The sequence below is a fragment of the Argentina silus genome (genome assembly GCF_951799395.1).
Source record: "Argentina silus genome assembly, chromosome: 11".
NCBI lineage: Eukaryota > Metazoa > Chordata > Actinopteri > Argentiniformes > Argentinidae > Argentina > Argentina silus.
The window spans coordinates 8,527,837-8,554,102 of NC_139665.1; the positions used below are offsets into that span (position 1 = coordinate 8,527,837).

Below are 26,266 nucleotides of genomic sequence, written 5' to 3' on the forward strand. Positions count from 1 at the left end.
GAGCAGACAAAATGCTTGCGGAAGACAAAGTTAACAAGTTGCTCAACAAAGTACGCTGACGGGAGAGAAGCTGAACTGAACATGTCTTTAAGAGCTGGGTAGAAAACTGAAAAAAAAAAGCCAAAAGCAGTGGAATGCTTTCATTGTTACACTTTGATAGAAGCCCATCTGTACTGGGTGTGTATGGACATGTATCTCCAACCATAGTTTACATGCTACATGATGGTCCTATGAGTATCAATGTTTGATAATTGATTGATAATTGATCATGACTAGGACAGCTATCAGACTACATGTAACTCAAGCAATCACATATCCTTCGAATAAAACAAATGTGATCATCTGAAAAGGAGTTGAAATCTGGTTATTTTACCCAATAGGACGGCCCGCTGATTTAATGTAAAAATTGTCTGTCATATTCTGGTCTTGAACACTTGAATACATTTCAAACATGTCATAATTACAATCATGGCCTTTTATACACAATACTTGTGTGTTGAAAATGAAATTAGTGATTTCTTCAGTCCTTACAATCTTGAATCAAGGAGTGATACAGACATGAATTCACCTTCAGTACACAATCATTGACAACTGGCATACACAATCTGTTAATAAAAAGCACCTTGTAGAAACATGCGCACAGACAAACGAGCGCGCACGCGCACACAAACGCACACACACACACACACACGCACACGCGCACACATACTCACAGACACACACAATAAAGTGCAGCTGGAAAAAGAGACTAATACTGCTGCAGTGGTTTTGTAAACAATACACAATTGTTTAACACAAACATTTGTAAAAAGAATAGAAGAACAAGATTTAACAAAACAGCGACCATATATAATCATATTAATATGAACTATAAAAAAATGTGTAATATCAACATATTTTTCGCAATCTAAGAGCCAATAGAAGCATGCATTGATAAGTGGTTTTCCTATGGTTTTCACAAGCACTTTCATAGTAATGTGTGAGTCCAATGTTTAGAGGATACAATACAAAAATATAATACCGTAATTAATCATAACAAAACCTGCATGAACATACTAAAACAGAGGTTTGTTTTTTTTGTTAGCTTTCTGCTGTTTCACTAAGCACTTGTATGAGTATTTGCTACTACGGTTGGAGTTTAGTTTAAGGAAGGCCTGTCAACTCAACACAGTGCAGGAAACGGAGGGCAAAGGCCATCGTTAGTGAATGGAATGCAAGAAAGTCTCAAACTTCAAACACAAAACACAAACATTCAAAGCTTTAAAAAGACACTTAAAGCAGTTTAAGATATCCCTTCTAAAACTCCCAAGTCACAGGTAGACAAAAGCTTTGGTCAGTGGCTTCAGGGTGGTAGCCCGAATTCAATCATTTGCAGATAGTGGGTTTCCAGAATGACGGCCAAAACATGATTCTTTCTTGTGTAGCGTTAATAAATGTTTGGATAATGTCCTCAATAAAACAACGTCTACTCGACAGTATGAAACCCGAGACTATATCAACTGCATTTCAACCTGAACATACCTTTTTGCTCGCCTAAAAGAATCCTATTTTTGCGTTATTCTCAAAACTGGTCTGAAATGATTGAAATGGGGTCAGAGTCCAATTAGTCTGCAGCACAGCAGCTGCGGTGGTCTGGAAAGACTGTGACTTGCTACATAGTATTGCACATTATAGAGAGAAGAAAAATCACACCTCTATTCTACAGTGTCATACAGCTCCTGTTCTAACACAAAGTGCAGTGAAGACGTTCGCTGCGGAAAATAGAAAACACGCTGTTCCTAAAATGGAAGTCTTAAATCGAAATGATACCTTGTTTTTCTTCAAACGCTACAAAAAATGAATTCAGAGAATGACTTGAGATCAGTAGGAAAAGGAAAAACACACAAACATCCTTTATCGTGTTCCATAGAGCCACTTCTGAGAAAGTATTTTCAGTCAAAGTGCAAGCAATGAGCTACAGTAACTATCCCATAAAATGAGAATTCATAGAACATACATATCTCCTCAGACCAAGGCCATTTCGCTACAAAATGGCCGCCGGCCACCCATCAGGGACCGCTGATTTGAATGGGAGTGTGTTCTATAACTCTATGCTCTAACCCTCGTTGTATTGTCATATACAGTAAATGTTTCTGGGTGTAACTGTAGGTTTAACACCATCATCTGACTCTAACAGTTAACATCTTTAACAGAAGCTAAGGTTTGAACAATCATTGAAACATCCAACGCTTTACCTCTAAATCCTTCAGTGCTACCACATAACAAAGTTGATAGGAACCAAAACACAAAAAAATGTATGGCAGATAGACCTACTTCACCCCAACATGTCTGAAACACCAAAATGATGCCATCAGCTTTGGTCGAAAATAAAACAAAAGTGTCAAAACGAAAGTGTCAAAACAGCGCACAAAACAACTCTTCCCATCCTAAAGGGGGGGTCAGTCCCTTCGCTCAAAGATGGAGGCGGAAAGACACTCAACAAAAGAAAGAATGTTAACTGTGCAAAAAGTTTAGTCAGTTAAGAGCTACGTAAAAAAAGCAAACAAAGAAGAGTGTTCCAAGAGCTAATAGAAAAGGCAGAGCTGGGGGGGTCAACAGTCAGTCAGTCAGTCACAGCTGGTGAGGGGGCATGGGGGAGTCTGGTGTGTGTGCGTGTGTGTGTGTGGGGGGGGGAATATGGGGGATTCTAGTGGGGGGGGGCATGGAGGAGTCTGGTGGGGGGGGGCATGGAGGAGTCTGGTGGGGGGGGCATGGGGGAGTCTGGTGGGGTAGGGCATGGGGGAGTCTGGTGGGGGGGGCATGGAGGAGTCTGGTGGGGGGGGGCATGGGGGAGTCTGGTGGGGTAGGGCATGGGGGAGTCTGGTGGGGGGGACATGGGAGAGTCTGGTAGGGGGGGCATGGGAGAGTCTGGTAGGGGTGGGCATGGGGGGAGTCTGGTGGGGGGGGCATGGGGGAGTCTGGTGGAGGGGTGGGGGCAACATATTATGGCTGGGTGGATAGCCGTTAAGACAACAGTTGAGGGCATTCCTTCTTTTCATTCTGTCTATTTCTGAGATGGGATGGTGATGGTGATGACTCTGGTGTCCTCTGGTGGCCATGGGAACAACCATCTTCTTATTGGCAGTAGCCAATAGCAGGCCAGTAGACAGAGTGACCAGCCTGGGCCATGTGTGTGTGTGTGTGGGGAGGGGGGGGGGGAGACAGAGGGACAAGGCTCAGAGAGGGTGTGTACTGCAGGCTCTTGGGGGGATGGCGGGGAGGGGGGGGGGGTCAGGTAGAGGAGGCTGGGGTAGAGGAGGCTGGGCTCCTGGGGTGGGGAGGCGAGGCTGTACCAGTCCATGGAGGGGATCCATCCCCAGCAGAGTGGATCCTTCTACAGCAGCGAACACCTGAAGAAGCTGCTCTTCTTGGATCGGTTCTCTGTGATCCTGACAGGCCCGCCTCCTCCTGAGGGGTTCTGGTCATTCTGACATACAGAGAAGGGCAGGAAAAGGGACATTAATACAGTACAGTGCACTCCGTCAATTATTGGGACAGTGAAGTCTTTTTTTTTTTATCTTTTGGCTCTATAATCCAAACGTTTGGATTTGAAATCAAACAATTGCTATGAGGTTAAAGTATAGATTCTCAGATTTTATTTGAGGGGGATTTGTGTACATATTGGTTTCACCATTTAGAAATGGACAACAATCTGTATACATAGTTTCCCTATTTCATGGCAGTAATCATCAGACAGGTGTTTTTGGCTCGTAGGAACCGTGCTTATGAGTTTTGTCAAAGATAACGAGGGCAAAGTAGAAAGGTTCACATTTCATTGATTAAATGTCATGTTCACGATGTGAACTCACCATTTTTCTGTTGAGTCTCGTCATGATGTCTCTGCCCAGAGTGAAGAAGGACTGTTGAGAGAAACAGTCATGTGATGAACCTCTCGAGAGACTGGCGAAGGACAGGTCAAACGGACATAAAGGCTTTTCACATGACATTTTCTTAGCCTAGGGTTAAGACTGGCCCAGGGCTAGCTTACCCTCAATAACTCACACATGCATTTGTTAACCCTGGGCTAAGTGTTATTGGATGATAGCATTCCATTGAAGTCAATAGCCTGTTCACACAGACTATTTTAGCACCGTGTTTTGGGTGATTTCTGGGGCTAACAGAAAAGTTGGTGCTAAACCTGCTCCAGAGCAGGGCCAGATAGCCCCTGGGCTAAAGTCAGTGGTAGCCAACTTTAGAATGTGCAAGGGTGAATAGTTTCTTAGCCCCAGGCTAAAAGCTGTCTTTGGCTAAACGCAGTGTGAAAAGGCCTGTATTAATACTGCAGAGGGATGTGGACATGGACAGGTCAATGTCAGAATACCTGGGCTGAGATATGTTCTGTTTGATTGTCGAGAACAACTCACCTCTTCCACATTAATGCTGGATTTCGCGCTGGTTTCTAAGAACTTGATCCCATAATCGATCGCCAACTGTGTTAAAACATGTTGTACAATTATTAAAAAAATAAATAAAAAAAAAAGCTATTCCTCGTTGGATACACTCAAAAAATCGTTCAAAATTCATTCATCATGAACTTACTTTTCCTTATCATGAACAATAACACCAAAATTGGAATAAAACAAGTGGACTTGTTCAACATAGCCTACGTTCCGAACGTGAGTTCCAGAGACTCCTCCATACCTTCTCTCCTCTCTCTTTAGACACCTGTCTCTTGTCATTCATGTCACACTTGTTCCCCAGGATCATCCTCTCCACATCAGAGGACGCGTGCTATGGAGAGAGAGAGAGAGAGAGAGAGAGAGAGAGAGAGAGAGAGAGAGAGAGAGAGAGAAAGAGAGAAAGAGAGAGAGACCGTCATCTGTTATTGTAGAACAATGAGTTCTAACTTGTTTGTGCATGACTCATGTATTTATAAATGAGAGAGAGAGAGAGAGAGAGAGAGACAGTTTAATTTCCTGTGTACATGACTGTCAACTACATTCATCAGTCCATTTTATACCAAGTTATACAATCAGCCATAGTCGCCAGATGGTGGCAGCAAAGTAGGCAAAATGCACTGTGTGTGTGTGTGTGTGTGTGTGGGTGTGTGTGTGTGTGTGTATATGTGTGTGTGCATGTGTGTGCGTGTCCATGCATGTGCAGGTCTGTGTGTGTGTATGGGTGTGTGTGTGTGTGTGTGTGTGTATGGGTGTCTGTGTGTGTGTGTGTGTGTGTGTGTGTATATGTGTGTGTGCATGTGCGTGTCTGTGTGTGTGTGTGTGTGTGTGTGTGTGTCTGTGTGTGTGCATGAATGTGTGCGTGTGTGTACTGATGCATCCTTTTGTGAGTGCTCCACACTAGTAAGAGCATTAAATCACGAACACATCTCACCTCCTCAATGTTCCGGATCCAGTTCTTGATGTTTTCAAAGGATTTCTCGTTGGTGATGTCATACACCAGCATTATGCCCTGCAGGACAAAGGACAGGAAGTGACAAAAGAGGAAGTGACACCAACAGGAAAAGCCCAACCTAGCGGCATTCAAATCATGACTTAGTGTTGATGTGTGCCAGGAGAGACTGGCAGAGGTAGAAAAATCGCCAAACATTTGTAAATGTAGTGCTTATAGTGCTTATAATGTAGTGCTTAAATGTAGTGCTCTCTAATAAGTGGCTTCAAAACCCCAAAAATGAGTACCAGTAAGAACTTGACCATTTTGTGGCGACTGTTTGTGGGAGCTGGGATGCAGAACAGACTACAGTGTGAAGTCATTGAGAGCGTACAGCTGGGATGGGGAGGAGAACGGGTCAAGTATTGTAGTACAGCGAGGGTGTGACCACACAGGCCCAGAAGAAACAATACACACACACACACACACACACACACACACACACACACACACACACACACACACACACACACACACACACACATAAACACCACTTTATTGGCCCCAAGACACATAGTTACTGTAGTTATGTGGGAAATTTCACCATGACTCAACAGCATGTGTTACTGATATACAAGCAGCTCATTAAGTATAATTTACCATGCTTTACGATACTACAACATAAAACATCACTTAAATACCTCAGGAAAAAACACAAGGCACAAAGGGTAGAATGACGACAGGTCAGGGGAGGCTGGCGGAGGTAGACATCGGACACACCGATGATACCGTTCCTCATTCCGTTCCGTGCGTTACAATGAGCCCCCATCCTCCGGTTTCTACCTCCACCAGCCTCCACTGCTACAGCTGATGTGTGTCTGTGTGTGTGTGTGTGTGTGTGTGTGTGTGTGTGTGTGTGTTATTCCCCTGTGTGTTTCTGCCCAGAGGCTGGGAGCTCATGACACCAAGATAACATAATGAGAGTAAAAGAAACAGAGGTGTTGGCTCTCTAAACAAATCCCCCCCCCCCGTCTGTCTCTGTGGTAGAGTCCTGCCAGGGTATGGCCACTGAACGCACTCTAAATGTTCAGGGACAGCACATTTAATGGTATGATCCAAAACGGGGTTCAAAAGGGGTTAGTGTACAGTACAATCAGCTAGACTAGTTGGAATGATATTGATAAGACGTGACTGACACCAGCTGGACCAATGAGTGAAGAGGAGAGGGCAGGGTCTTACCATGGCTCCTCTGTAATAGGCTGTGGTGATGGTTCTGAACCTCTCCTGGCCAGCAGTGTCCCTGTGGGGGAGAGAGAGGGGGGGGGGGGGGAGAGTGAGGGGGGGGAGAGAAAGAGAGAAAGAGAGAGAGAGTGAGAGAGAAGGGAGAGAGTCCTGTAAGTAAAAGTGGGTGTGTCTCACACTGAACAGTTACAATGGGATGACATGTGGAGGTGGGGGTGGGTGCCCTGGATAGGCCACAAGTAGGCCAAACGTACATGGCCAAGCTACCACACATGCTCACACACACACACACACACACACACACACACACACACACACACACACCCACGCTCATACACACACACACACACACACACACACACACACACGCACACGCACACGCACGCTCATACACACACACACACACACACACACACACACACACACACACACAGACAGACAGACACAGACACACACGCACGCTCATACACACACACACACACACACACACACACACACACACACACACACACAATAGTGGCTCTCTAAACTATCTCTAAATCTGACTAATATTTCAAATAGGCAACAAGTAGGCCAAACTCGACAGAAAACACACATGCTCTCACACACGTGCACATGCACACACACAAACACGCTCACACACAGACACACACACACACACACACACACACACACACACACACAGACACACACACTCCAAACTATCTCTGAGTCTTGACTGCTATCACTCAGCCACTCAATCAAAGCACTTGGCACCCTCTGATAACGGCCCATGAGCATCACAGTCACCGTTAACGGTTGTGAGGCAGGAGAGACCGGTGGAGCCTCCCCTGCTTCACCACATTCCGTCCCATGCATTACAACGAGCCGGTCCTCCGATTTCTACCTCCGCCAGCCTCCCCTGTTGTGAACGAACCCGGCTCCTTGACTCACCAGATCTGGAGCTTAATCTTCTTCCCATCCAACTCTATTGTCCTGATTTTGAAGTCGATACCTGAAATCAGGGAAAAGAGGGAAAAACGTCATTAAAACGCAGACGTACTCAAGAGGAATGTGCTTCGATTGGATACTCCGAGACAGACATTTATTGGTCATACAGCAGGACTTCTGAGGGTCTCCAAATGATATTCAGTCTTTCTGGACATGACATTGATTGAACTGGGGACCAAAGTCTTCCAGCCACAAACCGAATCTCAGAGTAGAGTCATGAATTGCAGCCATGTTGGAAAAAAACATTCTTATCTCTGCCGGTCATGTAGAGATATGAGTCATTCAAAGGAAGGGGATACTAGAGCAGGATAGCCCACAGGATCTCAGACACACAGGCACACGATGTACACACACACACACACACACACACGTGCGCACACACACACACACACACACACACACACACGCACACACACACACACACGTGCGCACACACACAGACGCACACACCCACACCCACACCCACACAATTAATAGTGTGAAACCCTCGGATAATTTGTGTATAACCTCATTTATATGGGGAAGGCCATAACATCTGAAAGCTTAAATCCAGTCAAGTTCTGCTGAATAACAGCTACAGTATAAGTCCTATACGTCTACCCCCTCACCCCTCTGACACACACAGACCCCTGGCAGCTGAAGAAAACTGTCTGTCTTATAGAACACACTCTCCCTTGACTACCCCAGTGATGGTGAGAGAGAGAGAGGGAGAGAGAGAGAGAGAGAGAGAGAGAGAGAGAGAGAGAGAGAGAGAGAGAGAGAGAGAGAGAGAGAGAGAGAGAAAGACCTACCTCCAAACAAAAAACTGCCCTACTTGTTAGGTGAAAAAAGTTAGTGTTCCACATTAGCTGCAAAATATGTTACCTCCTGCCACACCATGAGAAATGTGTAACAACACAGTTAATAATAACTGTAATAATATAATATATGCCATTTAGCTGACGCTTTTATCCAAAGCGACTTACATTGCAGTGAGCGCGTACATTTCAGTATATATGGTCCCAGCAACCTAAGCGTTGTTAGCGCCATGCTCTACCAACTGAGCCACAGAGGACCATTGTAGACAGAGAGAGAAAAAAATATAGATATAATTCTGAACACACAACCACTTGACGACACATAACATGCTGACACTCACTCCACGGTGGGGGGGGTTTGGGTGTGGGAGCTGAACGACGCAGCGACGCGGACCCTCCACTGTCCAAGACAACACACACTCCTATTCATGTTTTCCTTCTTCTTTCCATTGTTATGTCTTGTATTGTAACTGTTTTATATGCTTTGGCAATACATACTTCATAAAGCAACTTTGAATTAGAATTTGAGAGAGAGAGAGAGAGAGAGAGAGAAAGAGAGAGAAACAGCAGAGAGAACAGAGAGAACAGAGAGTAAAAGAGAAAGGAGGTGGGTGGGTGGGGGTGGGTGGGCAGAGAGAGAGAGAGAGAGAGAGAGAGAGAGAGAGAGAGAGAGAGAGAGAGAGAGAGAGAGAGAGACTACTGTATGCCCCAAGAAGCAGCATAATGAAATCTGAATTCCCCCTTAGGAATAATTCAAAAGTGCAGAGGTTCGTGATTGAGCGCATTAATCATCCGCAAATAACAGGCGTGATAGCCTCGCGTCTCTCCCTGTAACCAGAGGAGCGCCGCTCAGAAGAGGCCTGTTGAGTGGCAGGGTGCGTCATCGCTAGGTAATGAGAGAAGAGCACCGTCGGTAACCTGCGTCGGTAACCGTCGGTAACCTGCGTCAATTATCAGTCCGAGGCTGGGACAAGTGTTTCATATTAAACCGTAATGAGCTAGCCGCGTGGGGCTAGCTCATGAGGGCAGACACTGGCGGCAAAGAGGATGTGGTGGTGGTCGGCCGGCGACACGACAGCAGGTCTGAAGAGCAGCATAGCTAACTGTCAACACAGGCCAGGCCCACATACAGTACAAGAGGAGACTAAACAGGAGCTATCTAAATATTAGCCTCCGAAGCTAGGTCAACATTCAGAGCAGTGGAGGTAGAACTCGGGTGGACGGGCTCATTGTCATGATTGTTTGATACCGTTTCTCATTCCAGTCATTCCACGCATTACAATGAGGCTGTCCTCCGATTTCTGCCTCCACCAGCCTCCCCTTGGTTTAGAGGAACCCTTCTTCGATATCAGGGACCTCTAACAGGCTGGAGATGCAAGGAGACTCACTCGTATGTGAATAAAATGAGATAAATTCCAGCCACAACCTCACAGACAAGTGGCTTTGCTTCAGTTGTGCCTTTTTTTGTGGAAAAGTGGTCTTTTTTTCCGATTAATCGATTTTAAAATCGGTTTAAATGTCGCCGGTTGACTCATCGATTAATGGAATCATCTAAGTAGGGTTCATGTTGACACTAGGCCATACTCCTAAAGGCTGTAGTAACAGGCCTTTACTACGGCTTTCTACAGACACACTCCTCACAAACGAACATGCCCCCCCCCCCCTTCCTGCCCCCACAGGAAAAACACTATATTCCTAGAACTCAAGGATACGGTAGCTAGCTGTTTCCTTTCTAACCTGTCCTCCTCAGACAATATAAACCTATTGTAGCTAGCTGTTTTCCTTCCAAACTGGTGCTCTTCAGACAATATGAACCTCTCCCTAGATCACAACGAAGTTCACCATCATACTCCTTGACAAAGGCCATGCCTAAACACGTTTTTATAGTGTTTGTATAGTGTTTTATAGTGTTTGTTGTATTAAACATGCCAGAATAAATAAAGGCATTTTAAATTCATGAAGAGTGCCTTGGTCATCCTCCTTTTTTTTCCATCCTCAACCCTGTTTAGAAGAGAGGAGGAAAAGTATAAAAACAGAACCAACTCAAACTGTGGTAAACCGACTAAGATTAACTAGACTGTCTTTCCCCGGAATGACAGAGAGAAAACAACAATGGGAAAATGGACTATTTCGAAACAACTGCTCAGTGGGTGAATTCTGATGGCTGTGATTCAGTTTCCGTCCTTTTCAAGGCGCTGACTGGAGCATTCAGGCAGGCTAGGCGGGTGGCTTTCACTGTCAATAGTCTAAAGCGGTGTCCTTTCTTTCTTCTCCACGTTGACTTTCCCTTCGTCTAGACTGGGAGGACTGGACCGGCGAAAGCAGGGGAGAGGCTGGTGGCGGAAGAAATCAGAGGACGGGCTCATTGTAATGTGTTTGATACCATTCCTCATTCCATTCCGTGCATTACAATGAGCCCGTCCTCCGATTTCTACCTCCACCAGCCTTCTCTGATGTACATAGCTACTCTTCTCCCAAAGTGCTTTCAGCTGTCCTGTCGTGTGAAATGAGTGTAGTGGAAGGACCATGAATTGAAAGTAGATTGATAGTAGATTGAAAACCCATCTCTTCAAGCTACATCTTAACAGTCCCTCCTAAAGACCGCTTCACCCTCACTACCCCCCCTATACTAACCATAACCCAGAGACCTCTTCTCCCCTGCTACCCCCCTGTACAAGTTCTCTCCTGCTAATAAAATATATAAAAAAATAAAATAAAATAAAATAAAATAGCCTACTGGCATTACGACTGCCTATGGCCCCTGGTGTGAGCATTGATTACTTTGTCTTATGATGACTGTTGGATAGATGATTCACTTACTTAAACAAATGTATTGTTGTACGTCGCTTTGGATAAAGGTGTCTGCTAAATGCCATGAATGTAAATGAAGAGTGGAAGGAAGCCTTGTTAGACTTTTGAGATGGACCCTACTTTTACCCCTTCTTCTGCCTCTAGTCTCTTCATTAGCAACACGACTCCTCACGTCCTCTCCTCCGTCCTCCACTCGCGTCCTACTGAAAACGCATTGGAGGAGAAGATCGAGGCTCCTCCCCTTCGATATTCTCCTCCAATGCTTTTTGAGGACAAATCCACTGAACTGAGGTGAGGTCGCAGGGAGTCATGTTCTAAACAATTGAGAAAAGGCTTGTCTCTGTGTGGGGTTACTGTCAGTCAGAATGAGTGGTTCTTTTCCTCCGTGCTGCCCGGGGGGGGGGGGGGGAGTTTCTGTCCAGGAAGAGGAACTGCTCCCTGGGTTGGAGGGAGGGAGGGAGGCTCTGCCTGGCTGGTGCTGGTGGTGGTGCTGATTAGGGAAGCCTGCAGTGGAGAAGTTCCCGGGGTCACTGACCTCTCTCTCAGTTTTCACACAGAGGAAGGGATGGGACGAACTAGCTAGTAGCTACCCAACGAACGGAAGAATGTAGAATCTGGATGTGTACACACACACACACGCGCACACACACACACACACACACACACACACACACACAACCCCACCCTGAATACAACAGCTGGTCAGCTGATGGTCACGAGACTCGAAGGCGACTTCTGACAGTACAGCTTCTGTTACCAGAGGCCATTGTCGTTGTCGAACGGCCGGGCTAATGAGAGCTCATCACACATGTACATTCACAGTCACCCAGTTCCCACCAACCACACTGAGCAGCGGAGCAGTGCTGCTGAATGCTAGTGGCACTGCAAATAAGGGAGGGGAGGGGAGGGGAGGGGGTTTCCAAAATGGCTAACAAGCTATGGTACAGTAGGCCTACTTGGCTCGGGGCAACAAAACAGTATTGTCTACGTTTCCTCCGCCCCAGCAGGACTCAAAGGTCACATCGGCTACATCGGCTGTGCCTGTGGTTATAGGATGGCGTTGAGCGTCTAGGCACAGACAGAAACTATAGAATAGAGTTGTAGGCGTACTCTGTAACTATAGAATAGGGTTGTAGGTCTACTCTGTAACTATAGAATACGCTTGTAGGCCTACTCTGTGGCTATAGAGTAGGGTTGAACGTCTAGGCTATGTAACTATTTAATAGGGTTGTAGGGCCTACTCTGTAACTATAGAATAGAGTTGTAAGCCTACTCTGTAACTATAGAATAGGGTTGAGTGTCTAGGTTATGTAACTAGTGAATAGGGTTGAGTGTCTAGGTTATGTAACTAGTGAATTGGGTTGCAGGCCTACTCTGTAACTATTGAATAGGGTTGTAGGCCTACTCTGTAACTATTGAATAGGGTTGTAGGGCCTACTCTGTAACTATTGAATAGGGTTGCAGGCCTACTCTGTAACTATTGAATAGGGTTGTAGGCCTACTCTGTAACTATAGAATTGGGTTGTAGGCCTACTCTGTAACTATTGAATAGGGTTGCAGGCCTACTCTGTAACTATTGAATAGGGTTGTAGGCCTACTCTGTAACTATAGAACAGAGTTGAGCTTGTAGGTTATGTATTGAATAGGGTTGTCTGCCCATTCTGTAGTTATAGAATAGAGCTAAGCAAACACCCAGTGGCCTAGTCTTCTGTGCTCCCTGAGCGTGGCTGTCATCCTGTTGAGCAAAAAGACACTTCACGCTTCCTGTTTTAGACAGGAAGACAGAAGAGCAGCAACGCACCAAACTGAAACAACCCGACAACCTTGTCCTCTGACGCACAGGAAACACAGACAGACCTGAATGAGCGGTATGGTCGGAAAAGGTTTACCTTTCTGGGTGGTGGAAACATCTAGTCTAGTTTGCCTACTTTTCAGGTGCGAAATTCATTCAGTCATTCAAATACTAGAACGGAAAAACATGTAATCTCTCCTGAAGTGGCTTAGTCAAAGCCGGCAAACTTTATGACACAGTTGATTTTGGCTTATTCTATCCTGATTGCCGTTTCTTTGTTGCTGTATGAAAGTTACTTTCTATAAGCTCATTACGATGACTCTATAAAGGACAATTAGGATGAATCTCTCAAAATCTCTCTCGCAAGTTTGTAACCTGAATCTTCACCTAACAGTGAAGAAGCTAACATTTGGTGTTGTTTTTGATTCAAGAGCCACGATGCGTCGGTATGAACAGAACTAAAACAGTCACAAACACCTTCCTGCCATTCTACTAAGAGAAATGACCTCACACCAGCAGTCAGCTCATTAACTAGTACTGGGAGACCCAGGCCTAACAGGCTTTCACTTACCTCTGCATATACCAAATAAACCAGAACTTCTTTAATGAATAGATGCCAATCATCTCATGTTGTTGACGGGACTTCTAGTCCCTCTATGGTATAGTATCACAATTAAAGCTACTCCACATCAGCCAAAAGGTTGAATTTCAACATGCCACAACATAGACCTGTCACAACCCCATAGCATCATGTTTATTCAAGCGGTTTCAATGAACCACATAGAAATCTATTTTACAACGACTGTAGCCTAGTGGTTACAGGGCGTGACACATACATAAAGCATGAATGACAAGCGCTGCCAGTGTTACTAAAGCCATTTCCTAGGCAGATTGACGGATGATGGTCCTAGGCCTCTGCCGCCTAGGACCGTTATTATTTCGCCGTCAACAAGCGCTGTCATCTGCAGACAAATGTCATGTAACGGGTTCATTTTGCAGCATGGCATTGTTCACAACCCTTACGTAAGTTAACACACACACACACACACACACCACTCCATTTTAGAAAAGAGGACAGCTGGCTGAAATAGCAGAGAACAGACCTATTGTTGATATGAAGGTAGTGTTGAAGGCGTCTTCGCTGAACCGAAACAGCAGACAGGTCTTGCCGACCCCGCTGTCGCCAATCAGCAGCAGTTTAAAAAGGTAATCATAGGTCTTCGCCATCTCCACCCTCGCTTCTGTCTTTCCTGAAAATCTGATAGAATGACGAGGACACTTTGTTGGTGGCGATCTACACCTCTTCGATATAGTGTAACCATACGATACAGTAAAGGAGGAGACGAGGAGGCGTGGGTTGGAATGACGTGCACTCAGAAGAGGCAGGACTAACAGGGCTTCGCTTCCTTTCGTCCGGGGTTGCCAGATTGAAGAGAGAACACGATAGCCCACCTATTGAAGGAGGGGTTTTCTTATCTAAAAAGGGCCGCTACCTTAGACACGTTCAAGGGACAAAGCAATGAATACCCTCTATATGCTATTGTTCTTGCGATCTTCTAGTAAGAACTGAGACACCAAGCATAAATTCTTGTCATCTATTTTTCTTTTTTTATGTATGTATGGAATTTCTGAAATTGAAGAGAGCGGAATGAGACATTGGTCCAAAACAATCCATAGCCTGTAGGTAAACATAATAAATATAAGGATTTAAGCAGTGTACATTCACCATTAAAAAAATAGCAAATATCAGGACTGTCAGACAACACAGATGGAGCACTTGTGTTTTCGAGGTACGAATGTAAGTATCTTTTGGGAGGTTAACCCCCCCCTGAAATGATATCATTCCATTTTGGAAATGTAAGTAAACTTGTGCATACATATACACTGTTGGGTGGTTTTCAAGTTTAAAAGTCTTGTGGGGTTACAGTAGCATCCAAGTTGGATCCCCATTGCACTCATACATCATGTACTGTTGAGTGAACTCGCAGCAGTTTCAGTCCATATCTTGCACTCTGCCGCAGATCTCGGCTGTAAACTCGGAGCACTTTGAGTTCCCTCCCAGATCCTTCGTCAGTACCTAGGGGAGGAAGAAAAAGGATCAAATTGTTGTTGTTTTACTTATTTTAAGCAAGGAGTTCAAACTGAGAAGCATGCTGCTGCTACTTTCTTTCATCCCACTGAAAATCCCATAGACTTTGCGGAAGGACACCTTTTTCTCGCACAGCCTACAAGATGTACTGTTCTGCTGCTCTTTTTTGTACATTTGTAAATTAGTTATTGCTATTTTGTTCATATTTTGCTATTTTGTAAATTTCTTGTCAATTCTCGCTATTTGTTTTTTATGTCCATGCACCAACCTCACCAAGTCAATTTCCTGTATGTGCAAATATACTTGGCCAAATAAAAGAATTCTGATTCCGATTCTGATTCTGATTTCAAAGTCTGTCGTTGAAAAACGCTTTAACCCACATGACCATCATTTCCCCACCTGTCTGTCAATAATGTCACTTTGACAGAGAGGCAATTTTACAAAAATGTAATACATATGGGTTTAGAAACACTTCCAGCGCTTCTGGAATGTACTGCATATAGGGATGCACACGACACAGAACAAATGGAACAGCTAGCAACAATGTTTGTTTCCATGTCGGTATGTACAGTGTAGCTACAGTTACTTAGAAAATGTATCTCAATGTTTATTACAAACCCTAACTGTTAGCTGGTGTAGCGAGCTGCTGGTTGACTACATAGAAAATCCATCTCTGCTGTTTGACAGGACGAGTCGAGAGGATGAAATATGAAGCTGACAGCGGCTTTTTACGACCGCACAAATTGTTCCTAGACACTTCAGTGATATGAAACACCGAAAGGAAGAGTTGCTTATCCGTATCATTTTGGTGTGAATTTAGTTTTTTGTCATGTCTTGTTGGTGACCTGTCTAAAAAACAGAGTTTAATCTGTATTTTATAAACGTGCGCCAGAGAGGAGTTGCCAATATGGCCTCTCAAGTTTTCTGCCTTCCTTTGAAAGAGGCTTTGGCTATACTTTAACAATTCCAATCTCCTGTCAAAAATAATAATCAAAACTAATTCTGTCATCTTGATAACACAGACAAATACTTCAAAAGACATCACATCAAAAGTGTCACTGTTCGGTACCAAATAATAGAATAGAGGATATAAATACCAACCTTCTTGTCTCGGATAGTGTCAAAACAGGCCGCCTCGATCTTCTTGCCGTATCCATGGAGACCCATGTGTCGAAGCATCATGACAGCGCTCAGCAGCAGAGCGGTAGGGTTGGCCATGTCCAGGCCTGCTATGTCAGGGGCTGTTCCGTGAACCTGCACACCACAAGGACAGCTTCAGTTCCCAACAGTCAATAGGGCTGAATCCCAATCCACTACCCTTCTCCTGAAGTGTACACTTGTCCACATCCCGTTAGGGATTAAGATTAAGTGATCGAGTACACACTTCAGGAGGGAAGAAGATAACTGAAATTCAGAACCTGTTTGAGGACTGTCCATAGTTCACTGAGATGGGCCAGTACTGTATTGTTTCTACTGTTAGAGTGAGAGTGAGATGTAATGTGATTGTAATGTGTACTGTTCACATTGTTCTTCAACTATTATGTATACTATGGTAACAGAGCAGCTTAGAGATGCACAATGCACCCGTATAGAGTAAAATCAATAACTTTTGAAATAAAATGGTGCAAACTATTACACAGAAGCCTTGCATTTAACACTAGAGTCAGTTAAACGCATGTTTACTTTAGTGTCACACAAAACATGTACAGCCCAGAAAGAGGAACAAGACATACCGATTCAAATATGGCCACCCCATTGGCTCCGATGTTCCCACTAGGAGTGACTCCCAGACCACCAATAAGTCCAGCACACAGATCACTGCCAATGAGGTCAATGAGGTCAAGAGTTAGCTAAACTATTCATGTTTTTAATAGTTTACATGAATTACAACCGATTTGATCAAACAGACTTACCTGAGAATATCACCATATAGGTTGGGCATCACAAGCACATCAAACTGAGTAGGATCTTGCACCATCTGCAGGCGATACAAACTCATTAGATACGAGATTATATTATAAAATGCATTAAATCAATGTTCAGTTCAAATGAGTGAGTCACTACCTATCTTCCGCCATAGATTAAAGACCCATCTCTTTAGGCTATATATATATATATATAATATGTATATTTTCTTCCTTTCTCTAGCACTAGGACTGCCAGTGGAACTTGTTCTAATCAAAAGTTTTACTTACTGTACGATGACTGATTTACTTACTTAGACAAATGTACTTATTGCAAGTTGCTTTGGATAAATGCATCTGCTGAATGACTTAAATGTAAATATTAAATGTCAATAATGGGAGTTCACTTACATTAAGACAGACTGTGTCCAGATACATCTCTGTGAATTTGATATCCTTGAAGTTTTCCGCCACCTCCCGGCATTTACGCAGGAAAAGGCCGTCAGACATACGCCTGGTCAAATGATTGTGAAAAGAGTAGAGTTACAGACTCTCACATGACTTTGCTACACAGTAGTAGTGGATCTACTATTATATCACTTTATCTTTGACTGCAGTTCAACCATTGTCATAATTTGTCCATGTTTAAGCCTGAATAAAATTAATCACCACTGACAACATATTGGACATGGATCTATATCCATATCTATCTATCTATCTATCTATCTATATATATATACAGTACCAGTCAAAAGTTTGGACACACCTTGCCAAGAGTGTGCAAAGCTGTCATCAAAGCAAAAGGTGACTACTTTGAAGAATCTAAAATATAAAACATATTCTGGTTTGTTTAACACTTTTTTGTTTACTACATAATGTGTTCCTTTATAGTTTTGATGTCTTCAATATTAATCTACAATGTAGAAAATAATAAAAATAAAGAAAAATCATTGAATGAGAAGGTGTGTCCAAACCTTTGACTAGTACTGTATATCATATTTGATAATTGAGCTAGCCAATAACAGACTTACATGATGTTAGCTTTGTGAACGGCTGTGACACTGTTTCTTTGGTTGTTCCTGGCGTATTCAAAGGCGTACTCAGCGATACGGCGACTGGCGTCCTCTGTGATGAGTTTAATACTCTGGACCACTCCATCAACAATCTGCAACCAAAATGACACCAGCATTAAAACGAATACCACTTCACTTAATCCATCCCCGGAATCCCTCAATGTGTGATTTGTCAAACTTTGTTTAATTCATAATGGCTCACACAGCCTTCAATAGCCGTTTATCAAAAGCCGGTAGCATTGTTGTGTCCCATGTTTTACTGTACTGTGTTGTATGATTGATTGCTCTGTCTGTCGCATAATGATGTCACTAAAACAACTTCCTGGTTGGCAAGTTCCTGGTCGTTTGAATTGAATAGCGCTACTCTGAGTGACTCACCGTGTGTTCGATGCCGCTGTACTCTCCCTCTGTGTTCTCCCTGATCGTGACCAGGTTGACGTCAGTGTAGGGTGTCTTGTACCCCTCAATGGACACACAGGGGCGCACATTGGCGTAAAGGTCAAAGGTCTTCCTCAGCAGCAGGTTCATGGAGGGGTGACCAGCAGCGATGGGCGTCTTGAGGGGCCCTACACAGAGGTCAGAGGGTTAGACCCTGGTTCTATTTAGGTCCCTAGCACTCAGCCATGCAGTGGCCCTGTCTAGAAACTACCCTGTCGAGAAACTACCCCTAGCCCCTCTTCTACCACCCTAGACACTCATTCTAATTCTTTCAGATCAACATAACTGGGGGGGGGGGGTTGCTTCTGGACAGGGCAAGTGTTTGCACTTCACAGGTGTGGAGATACTGGTGGATTGTAATGTGAATGCAGCACGGGAGGCTGGTAGGAATCGGAGGACGGGCTCATTGTAATGCATGGAACGGTGTTTGATACCATTCCTCATTCCGTTCCATGCGTTACAATGAGCCCGTCCTCTGACTTCTACCTCCACCAGCCTCCCCTGGAGTGCAGCTACCTTTCAAGCCAATCTTGCTCTTGTCCATGGATTCCTTGGCGTCAAGGGGAATCATCCATTTTCCTCCGGGTCCCTTTATAGCTGTTACATTCCTCTCCTCCCACTGAATAGGAGCCTATGAGATAGGGAAGAACGTGTCAAATTAATGTGTGAAATACTTGAAATGCATGAGCTGCACTTGATTTAGTTTTCCCGTGCCAGTCCTACAAGTGCAAACTCCAAGTATTTGATATATGGATTTGACCGAGGTCGTAACAAGCCTATGGGTTGCAAGGTATGCAGTGAGAGAGTGTGTGTGTGTACGTGTGTGTGTGTGTGTGTGTGTGTGTGTGTGTGTGTGTGTGTGTGTGTGTGTGTGTGTGTGTGGATCCTGTGAGATATCCGTGTTGACAGATCATAGAAAGTGTTAATGACAAGTTTATGTTCACCACTTACTTTAGCAGCCTCGAAAATCTTCATGACAGCTTGGGAGATTTCTGGCCCAATCCCGTCCCCAGGAATCAATGTAACAGTCTGCATCTATAGAACACATACACCTCGTTATCTGTTTACGCCGCATTGGGATTAAACTGTATTAGGTTTGACCTTTTCTCTTGTAAGAAAAGTCCTTGGAAGAGCCTAGCTCCTCCAAAAACGTATGTGTGAAATACACGACTTAAACATATGACATGTCATTTGGAAAGAGTGATTACATTTGTATTCAACTAACTATAGGATAACTTACCCCCTTCGAAAAGGATCTTGAACATAGCGGTCTCTTTACCACCCCCGCCACTTGGGACAGCTATTACACAATTAGAAGAAAGAAAGGTTACTCAAACCGCACTGACAAATCTGCTACAATCACAGTTTCTATTTGAAGTGTATCTATTTGATTTGGAAAGACATGGATCCAAAAATGTAATTCAAGTTAAACACCGATGAGGACAAACCCAGTTGCCATACCTTGCCACTGTAACTGAAGGACACGCACCGTAAAGGCCTTATTGAGTATCCATACATAGAACATGAGAGAATCCACCGGGTAATGCGACCGCATACGCTTACATTAGACTCATATGACTCGGATCCATGCCGGTGACATTCGCATATTACACTTTGGCATACAGCATTTACTTACCATTGACCTCCACGCGTTCCCAGCCATGCTCGTGTGTTAATTTGGTCCTGAGCCGCTTTCTGCTGCTGAGCACTCGTGGAGTTCGATAGGGGTGTCGTCACATGCGGGAAGCGCTCGTCACGTCGGCTCCTCCTCGGTTGCCAGATTGTAGCAATAAGCCTGAAAACAAAATGCACTGTTCATTGTATTTTAGTCACACACCAGTGTCCTATAAACCTGTGATATGATAAACTAGCTCACTGTCTGTATCTAACACACTCTCTCCTGCTTCTCTCTCACTCCCTCCTCTCTCTCTTGTCTGTATCTAATACACTCTCTCGTCCCCCATCTCTCTCTCTCTCTCTCTCTCTCTCTCTCTCACACACACACACACACACACACACACACACACACACACACACACACACACACGTTTTATACAGGAGTATGTTATACAGTCATATTCTCTATAAGGTTCAATACCTATTTCATAATTTCAGTGGCCCTCTCTCCCGGATTGGTGTGAACTGTGGCGCTAAGCTGCCGACTGTTCTATCTATCTATCTATCTATCTATCTATCTATCTATCTATCCTCTAACCGTCTGTCATCTATCTGGCTATCCTACCATCTTTTATCCGTCTGTCCTACTATCTCACTTTCTTTCAACTACCTAGCCATCATCCTGTCTTGCTATCACCAGTCAATATGTATACCCATACGGGCCATGAGGTCAACACCATTGAAGAGCATGATGGATGAATGGCAGAATATAGTGTTTACTTCCAACATGGCCACCCCATCAAGCCCTTGATTAGTTAAAGCAGGTGTGAAAGTGCTTTAATAGAACAGAAATGCCCCACGGCTTGGGACCCCAAGGAACACATTTGGAGACATTGACATTGCCATTGCTTAATTAACTTCCAGATTGCTTTTAAATCATTGACGGTCTCAGCTCCAAGCTGCTGGTTTGGGACACAGGAGAAGATAAACGTGGTGAGTTATTTTCCTTGCTACCTGTGCTGTGCGCTGTGATGAGCGTGATGAATCAACTGTGTATAATGTATAATTTAATGATACAGTAAGTGCTGTGTTGATCATGGCCGCCATGAAACCACATTGCTGTGACATCCTTTAATTGTTATTCAAATCCAAGATGTCATAAGATGAGCTGGGTGCTGGTGGAGGTAGAAATCGGAGGACAAGCTCATTGTGATACATGGAATGGAATAAGGAATAGTAAAAACACTTATTTCTTATGTCTTCCTGCCAGGTCATCATATCTGATCTGAGGGACTTGAGAAGATCAGTGTGTCTAACACTCCTAGTCATGATTTCATTGAATGTGACATGGACAGCTGCTTTAGATTTTTTTTTTTTTATGTGTCAGCTAAAAAAATGTGTTGACGTCTCTTTCTGCTTTATGCCTCTTCGGTCGCAGACGCCTCTTCCTCAATCTAATCGTTGCTGTGTCAGCTAAAGAATATGTGTCTCTTTCTGCTTTATGCCACTTGTGCATGTAAACGATTCAAAGTGGTGCTTGCTTGAGAATGCATTATTGTTAATACAATACTAAGACTTGTTCTATGTAACATCTACAGTAGGTTCCAATGGAACTGTGCAATTCTGTAACAACGTCTCTTGGAGATCAGAGATGCTAGAATTCCAGCCTCTACTCATCCACCGGGTCATCTGCTGTACATTATATGTAATGTAGTCTCTTTGAGTACTGAGATAATAATAATAATAATAATAATAATAATAATAATAATAATAATAATAATAATAATAATAATATACAACAGGTGGTTTGGAATTCCCATTGTTACAGTTTATCCTGCCCATGATATATATCGCACAATACTACAACTACAACTACTACTACTACTACTACTACTACTACTACGAAAATGTAGGTTAGTTGGCTAGCTAGCTATCAAACCAGCTACATGAACTGTAGAAATGATGTAAATCTTGTCAGGTGCCTCTCAACACTATCTACCGTGTGTAGTTGCTAGCAGCCAGACGGAATGAACGCAACATTGTGTCCATCGCTGCCAAGCACAAGTCACGGACGTAGACTGCAGGCAACATATATTCGTGTTCCTCAATGTGAAACTGCATCATCTCTGGTCACAACTCATGTATGGCATCCAAATCATCCCAGGATTGTCCAGGACTGTCAAATTGTCCCAGGACTGTCCAGGACTGTCAAATCATCTCAGGACTGTCTTCTCTGTTGCCACTGATGCGTCTGTGTATGTGTGGGACTGGGTTGACAAAGCAACCATTGTCATTCAACCAGCAATCATTGACACATTTTTATAACTCAGTGTTAATCAGTAAGCAGCCTTGGACCTTGTCAAAGTGTTTTCAACCAACAATTTATTTTATGGCAATTGTTCAACATGTCCATATTTAAGCATAACATACATTATCACAAGCAGAATTTGATGAAATAATACAATAACAAAAAAAAAAGCTTTAAGTGATTTAAGGTGCAAAGACGAGTATTCAGGATTGAAAGTGTTTGTAGTCAGGAATGGAGTGAAGGTACAAGTGAGCCTTTGCATTTTGGCATGTTAAGGAAGAGGAGGAAGCAGGAAACTCAAATAAAGCGGGATCTGGTCCATCAGTTCCATTCTCTTCACTGCCCTGTTGGCAAATATGAGTAATTTAAATATGATTATTTTTTTTTTTTTAAATGAACAGAATAATAAAGGAGAACTAATAGAGGTAGTAATGTATGCAGTTTCAATGGACCACTCATAAAGATTGTCATTACATTACAGCATGCATTGCAGTCTATACAGCCAACAACACAGATTATACAGTATATTTGCTTCAACATTGAATACATAACAGCTTTGTCACATGAGGCTGCAGGTGTCAGTAGCCTTTTACAAAAAATACTTTTTAAAAAAAAACACGTTCTTTTCTTCTTTTTTTTCCCTTAAAAATAATATACAGAGTATATTATGTTTGTTTGGACCTACTACTGATTCTGATTAGAGTTCAGGTCTTATGTGGAGTTAGAACTGGTGTCTTACTTACCAATGACATCGCTGAGATTAAAAGACACAAAGGCAATCTGTTCATACTCGCTCTTCTCACCACACTCCATCAGGCAACCAAACTGATTCATGTTCTCACTGTACGTCAGGTCTGAGTAGCCGCTGGGTCCCTGGTGGATGATCCAGGGACTGTCCCATCTAGAGAAGTCTAGGGGGAAACGGTTCACATACACCCCCAAGTCTTTCCTGTGACTCTTGCTGGTTGGGTGAGAATAGAGCAGACAGGTTTGGGTGTCTGGGGGCAGAGTTGATGTAGGATCACCCACGCTCTCTTCTTGGTCATTTGGTACAAATTCAGGATTAGGGAAGCCAATCACACTCCCTTGGCAACCTTTGCCTGTTTCGACCAGCTTAGAGGCCAGTTGGACCTTCTCAAAATGATCTCCACCGCTGCCACTCAGAGCCTCCACTCTAAACCCACCGGTGTTACGAGCGTTGCAGTAGAGGTGGTTTCCGCCCTCGTGGTCGATGACCTCTGCCATTTCGCATTCAATCGACTTCATTTGAAGCATCTTTCCCACTTGCCATGTCTGGCCAGAGTCATCACTGTAAAACGCCAGGGCATATGGCGTCACAGTGAATGGGACGGGGATGGTGGCGCATGTACGAGGGATATAGTAGGCATACGCAGGAATGATCAGCCTCCCATTCTTCATCTGAACGCCATGGCCTGGCCCAACAGCAAATGTCGCCCACTTCTTGACAGTTTCGCCAATCACACTCTCTGTCAAGTCGGTTAAAGGGCCCCAGCTCTGGCCGTCATCACTGCTTGTGACGTAACACAGACGGGCCTTGTTTTTACCCGTGAAAATCTGCCAGCATTCTATGGCATTGACTTCAATGCAGATGAAGAACAGGAATAGAGTCTTGGTATTCTTCTCATATACCGGGCAGGGATTCATGGTACGGTAGCCGGGTAAACGTGCTGATGAAAGCTCCTGATATTCTGACCACTGAAAGAGAGAGAAAAGGAAGAAAGTAGGATTGAATAATGGGACATTTTGGGTAAGCAGAAGATGTCTGGTCTGTTAAAACAATAGTCTTGTGCCGTGGAGGATGGTGGAGGTGAAAATCAGAGGATGGGCTCATTGTAATGCATGGAATGGAATGAGGAATGGTTTCAAACACCCATTCTTCATTGTTTGATACCATTCCTTATTCCATTCCATTCCATGCATTACAATGAGCCTGTCCTCCGATTTCTACCTCCACCAGCGTCCCCTAAGGCCAATTGAGAGCAAATAGAGGCTGACCTGCTGAATAGATCCATTTTGAAGTGTCCCTCTCCTCAGAACAATTACTTTGGCATCCTTGTCAGAGGTAGAACTGCGCTTTTCTGCAAAGGCGAGGAATGTGTGACTCTCTTTTAAGTATAAGAGGGCTGGGATCCTGTATGTTTCCCCAGTTGGCTCCTGCTCGAACAGAGGTGTTTTCAGAGGTGTTTTCAGTTTGTCATTCCTACTCGTCGATGGTGTATTGCCCATTGCTGACTTGGGGTTCCTATAGACAGAAATAAAAAATGAGGCTGTGAGGAAGTTTTATTTCTGACACGGACGCCTCTTCCTCAATTGAACCGTAGTGGTCAAACATGCATTTCAGCACCTCACAGACTGAAAGTGTCTCATGTTTCAAGAGAGAACATAATGGTTTGTTGTATAGAGATAGTGAAGGTTGAGTAGCACCCTGCATGGGACCCTTTTATGGTGTGTCAGAATTTGTGTGTACATGTGTGTGTCTGCATGCATCTGTTTGTGTGTGTGTGTGTGTGTGTGTGTGTGTGTGTGTGTGTGTGTGTGTGTGTGTGTACAGTATGTGTGTGTCTTCCCATTTCAAAGCTGATATGTCCTTAAAAAATGAAATAATAATAATTATTATAATAATATATATACACAAATCACCCGCGGGCCTGATTGGATCACCCAATGGGTGCGTCCACTGAATGGGTATTCCCATTCAGCCTGCAGTTGCCATGTTCAACCATTTGGGACCACTATTGAGACTACTTCTCCCTGAGCCGATTTGTTTGGCTTGTGAGAGAACAGAAGCTTTTATTTGAATTGTATTTTATTGAACTAAAAGGGAGAACCATCCTCCTCTTCCTCAATGGATCAGCCTCCACTGTTACAACATCTTACAAGCATTTGATAAGTAACAGCCATTATACTTTGAGTGCCCCTCACTAATACCCATTTAGACCCACACAGTGTCATGAGAGGCATAGCTTTAATAACAAGAAAAGGCTGGTCTTACCTTCCTACAAAATAATGGTAAATATCAGGCAAGTCAAACTATAGACTATTTAGCACAGAGATGACGGTCAGGTTCTGTCAAGATGACACGCTATGCAGGTTTATGGACTCTCAGATAATAACTGATACTTCAACTGATTTCCATTCTTTCTAGTCATTTGATTGGTCCACCGTATCCTTCTAGAACATTCTTTTTAAGGTGGTCTGGTGCCTATATTTGTTATCCACATGTTTTGGCATCTAGGTACTCTTCAGTGACTTGGCTTATTATTATCGAACAATATATTGTTTAACTTATTACTTTACGTGACCCTGATACTCTGATATAACCTTCCCAACTCATTGTATACATTACAAGCCTGTCCAGTTTAACACTTCCCCCTCTCAGTCAATAGTAAATTAAGTCCAAAAGTTTATCAATCATAGTGCATATTCCCAATGTCATAATTCAAATTGATTTGGTTAAATTAAAGGTGCAATATGCAGCTTTTCCTCCTAAATAACCATGATGAATCATTACTTATGATGCATTGGCAGTCTGTGCGTTCACCTGCCAAGACCCTGCCCTTCTGCCTGAAATTGCTTTCCAAGACATCTCTGGGCATCTACCACTTGCTGTGGGCGTGTAACCTGTGACACCTGGGTGTGTGTGGCTCCTAGGCTACCTAGTGTACTGCCTGGGAGCCACAAGCATTTCTCAGTGCTGGAAGCAGACCTAAGCAACTGAAGACTTTGTGTAACATGTTTGTATAATGTATATAATATGGCAGGGAGCCAACTTTTCCACTATGTTAACTGGATGAGAGTTTTTAGAGTTACAAAAAGT

The 26,266-nt window shown here is 43.7% G+C and overlaps 3 protein-coding genes across 3 annotated transcripts; all 3 read right to left on the reverse strand.

Annotated features, from left to right (window-relative positions):
* Positions 1–3,282: 3,282 nt before the first annotated feature.
* Positions 3,283–14,317, reverse strand: rab8b (RAB8B, member RAS oncogene family). Its single transcript, XM_083680250.1, has 8 exons — positions 14,103–14,317; positions 7,543–7,603; positions 6,607–6,667; positions 5,371–5,448; positions 4,681–4,770; positions 4,404–4,469; positions 3,849–3,899; positions 3,283–3,466 (listed from the first exon to the last, which is right to left on the reverse strand). The coding sequence occupies exons 1-8, from the start codon at positions 14,224–14,226 to the stop codon at positions 3,374–3,376; spliced, it is 624 nt and encodes a 207-aa protein (XP_083536376.1). The 5' UTR covers positions 14,227–14,317; the 3' UTR covers positions 3,283–3,373.
* Positions 14,318–14,592: 275 nt separating this feature from the next.
* On the reverse strand, positions 14,593–20,237 carry LOC310811645 (isocitrate dehydrogenase [NAD] subunit alpha, mitochondrial). The gene is made up of 11 exons (XM_083679876.1): positions 20,140–20,237; positions 19,744–19,803; positions 19,455–19,538; positions 19,020–19,134; positions 18,444–18,631; positions 18,024–18,157; positions 17,404–17,506; positions 17,002–17,066; positions 16,822–16,906; positions 16,190–16,342; positions 14,593–15,076 (listed from the first exon to the last, which is right to left on the reverse strand). Exons 1-11 carry the CDS (start codon positions 20,164–20,166, stop codon positions 14,993–14,995), a joined length of 1,098 nt encoding a protein of 365 aa, XP_083536002.1. The 5' UTR covers positions 20,167–20,237; the 3' UTR covers positions 14,593–14,992.
* A 2,926-nt stretch (positions 20,238–23,163) lies between these two features.
* Positions 23,164–24,675, reverse strand: LOC310812160 (sialidase-3-like; the record flags this gene model as incomplete). Its single annotated transcript, XM_083680579.1, has 2 exons — positions 23,164–24,144; positions 24,445–24,675. 2 exons carry the CDS (start codon positions 24,673–24,675, stop codon positions 23,164–23,166), a joined length of 1,212 nt encoding a protein of 403 aa, XP_083536705.1.
* Positions 24,676–26,266: the final 1,591 nt, after the last annotated feature.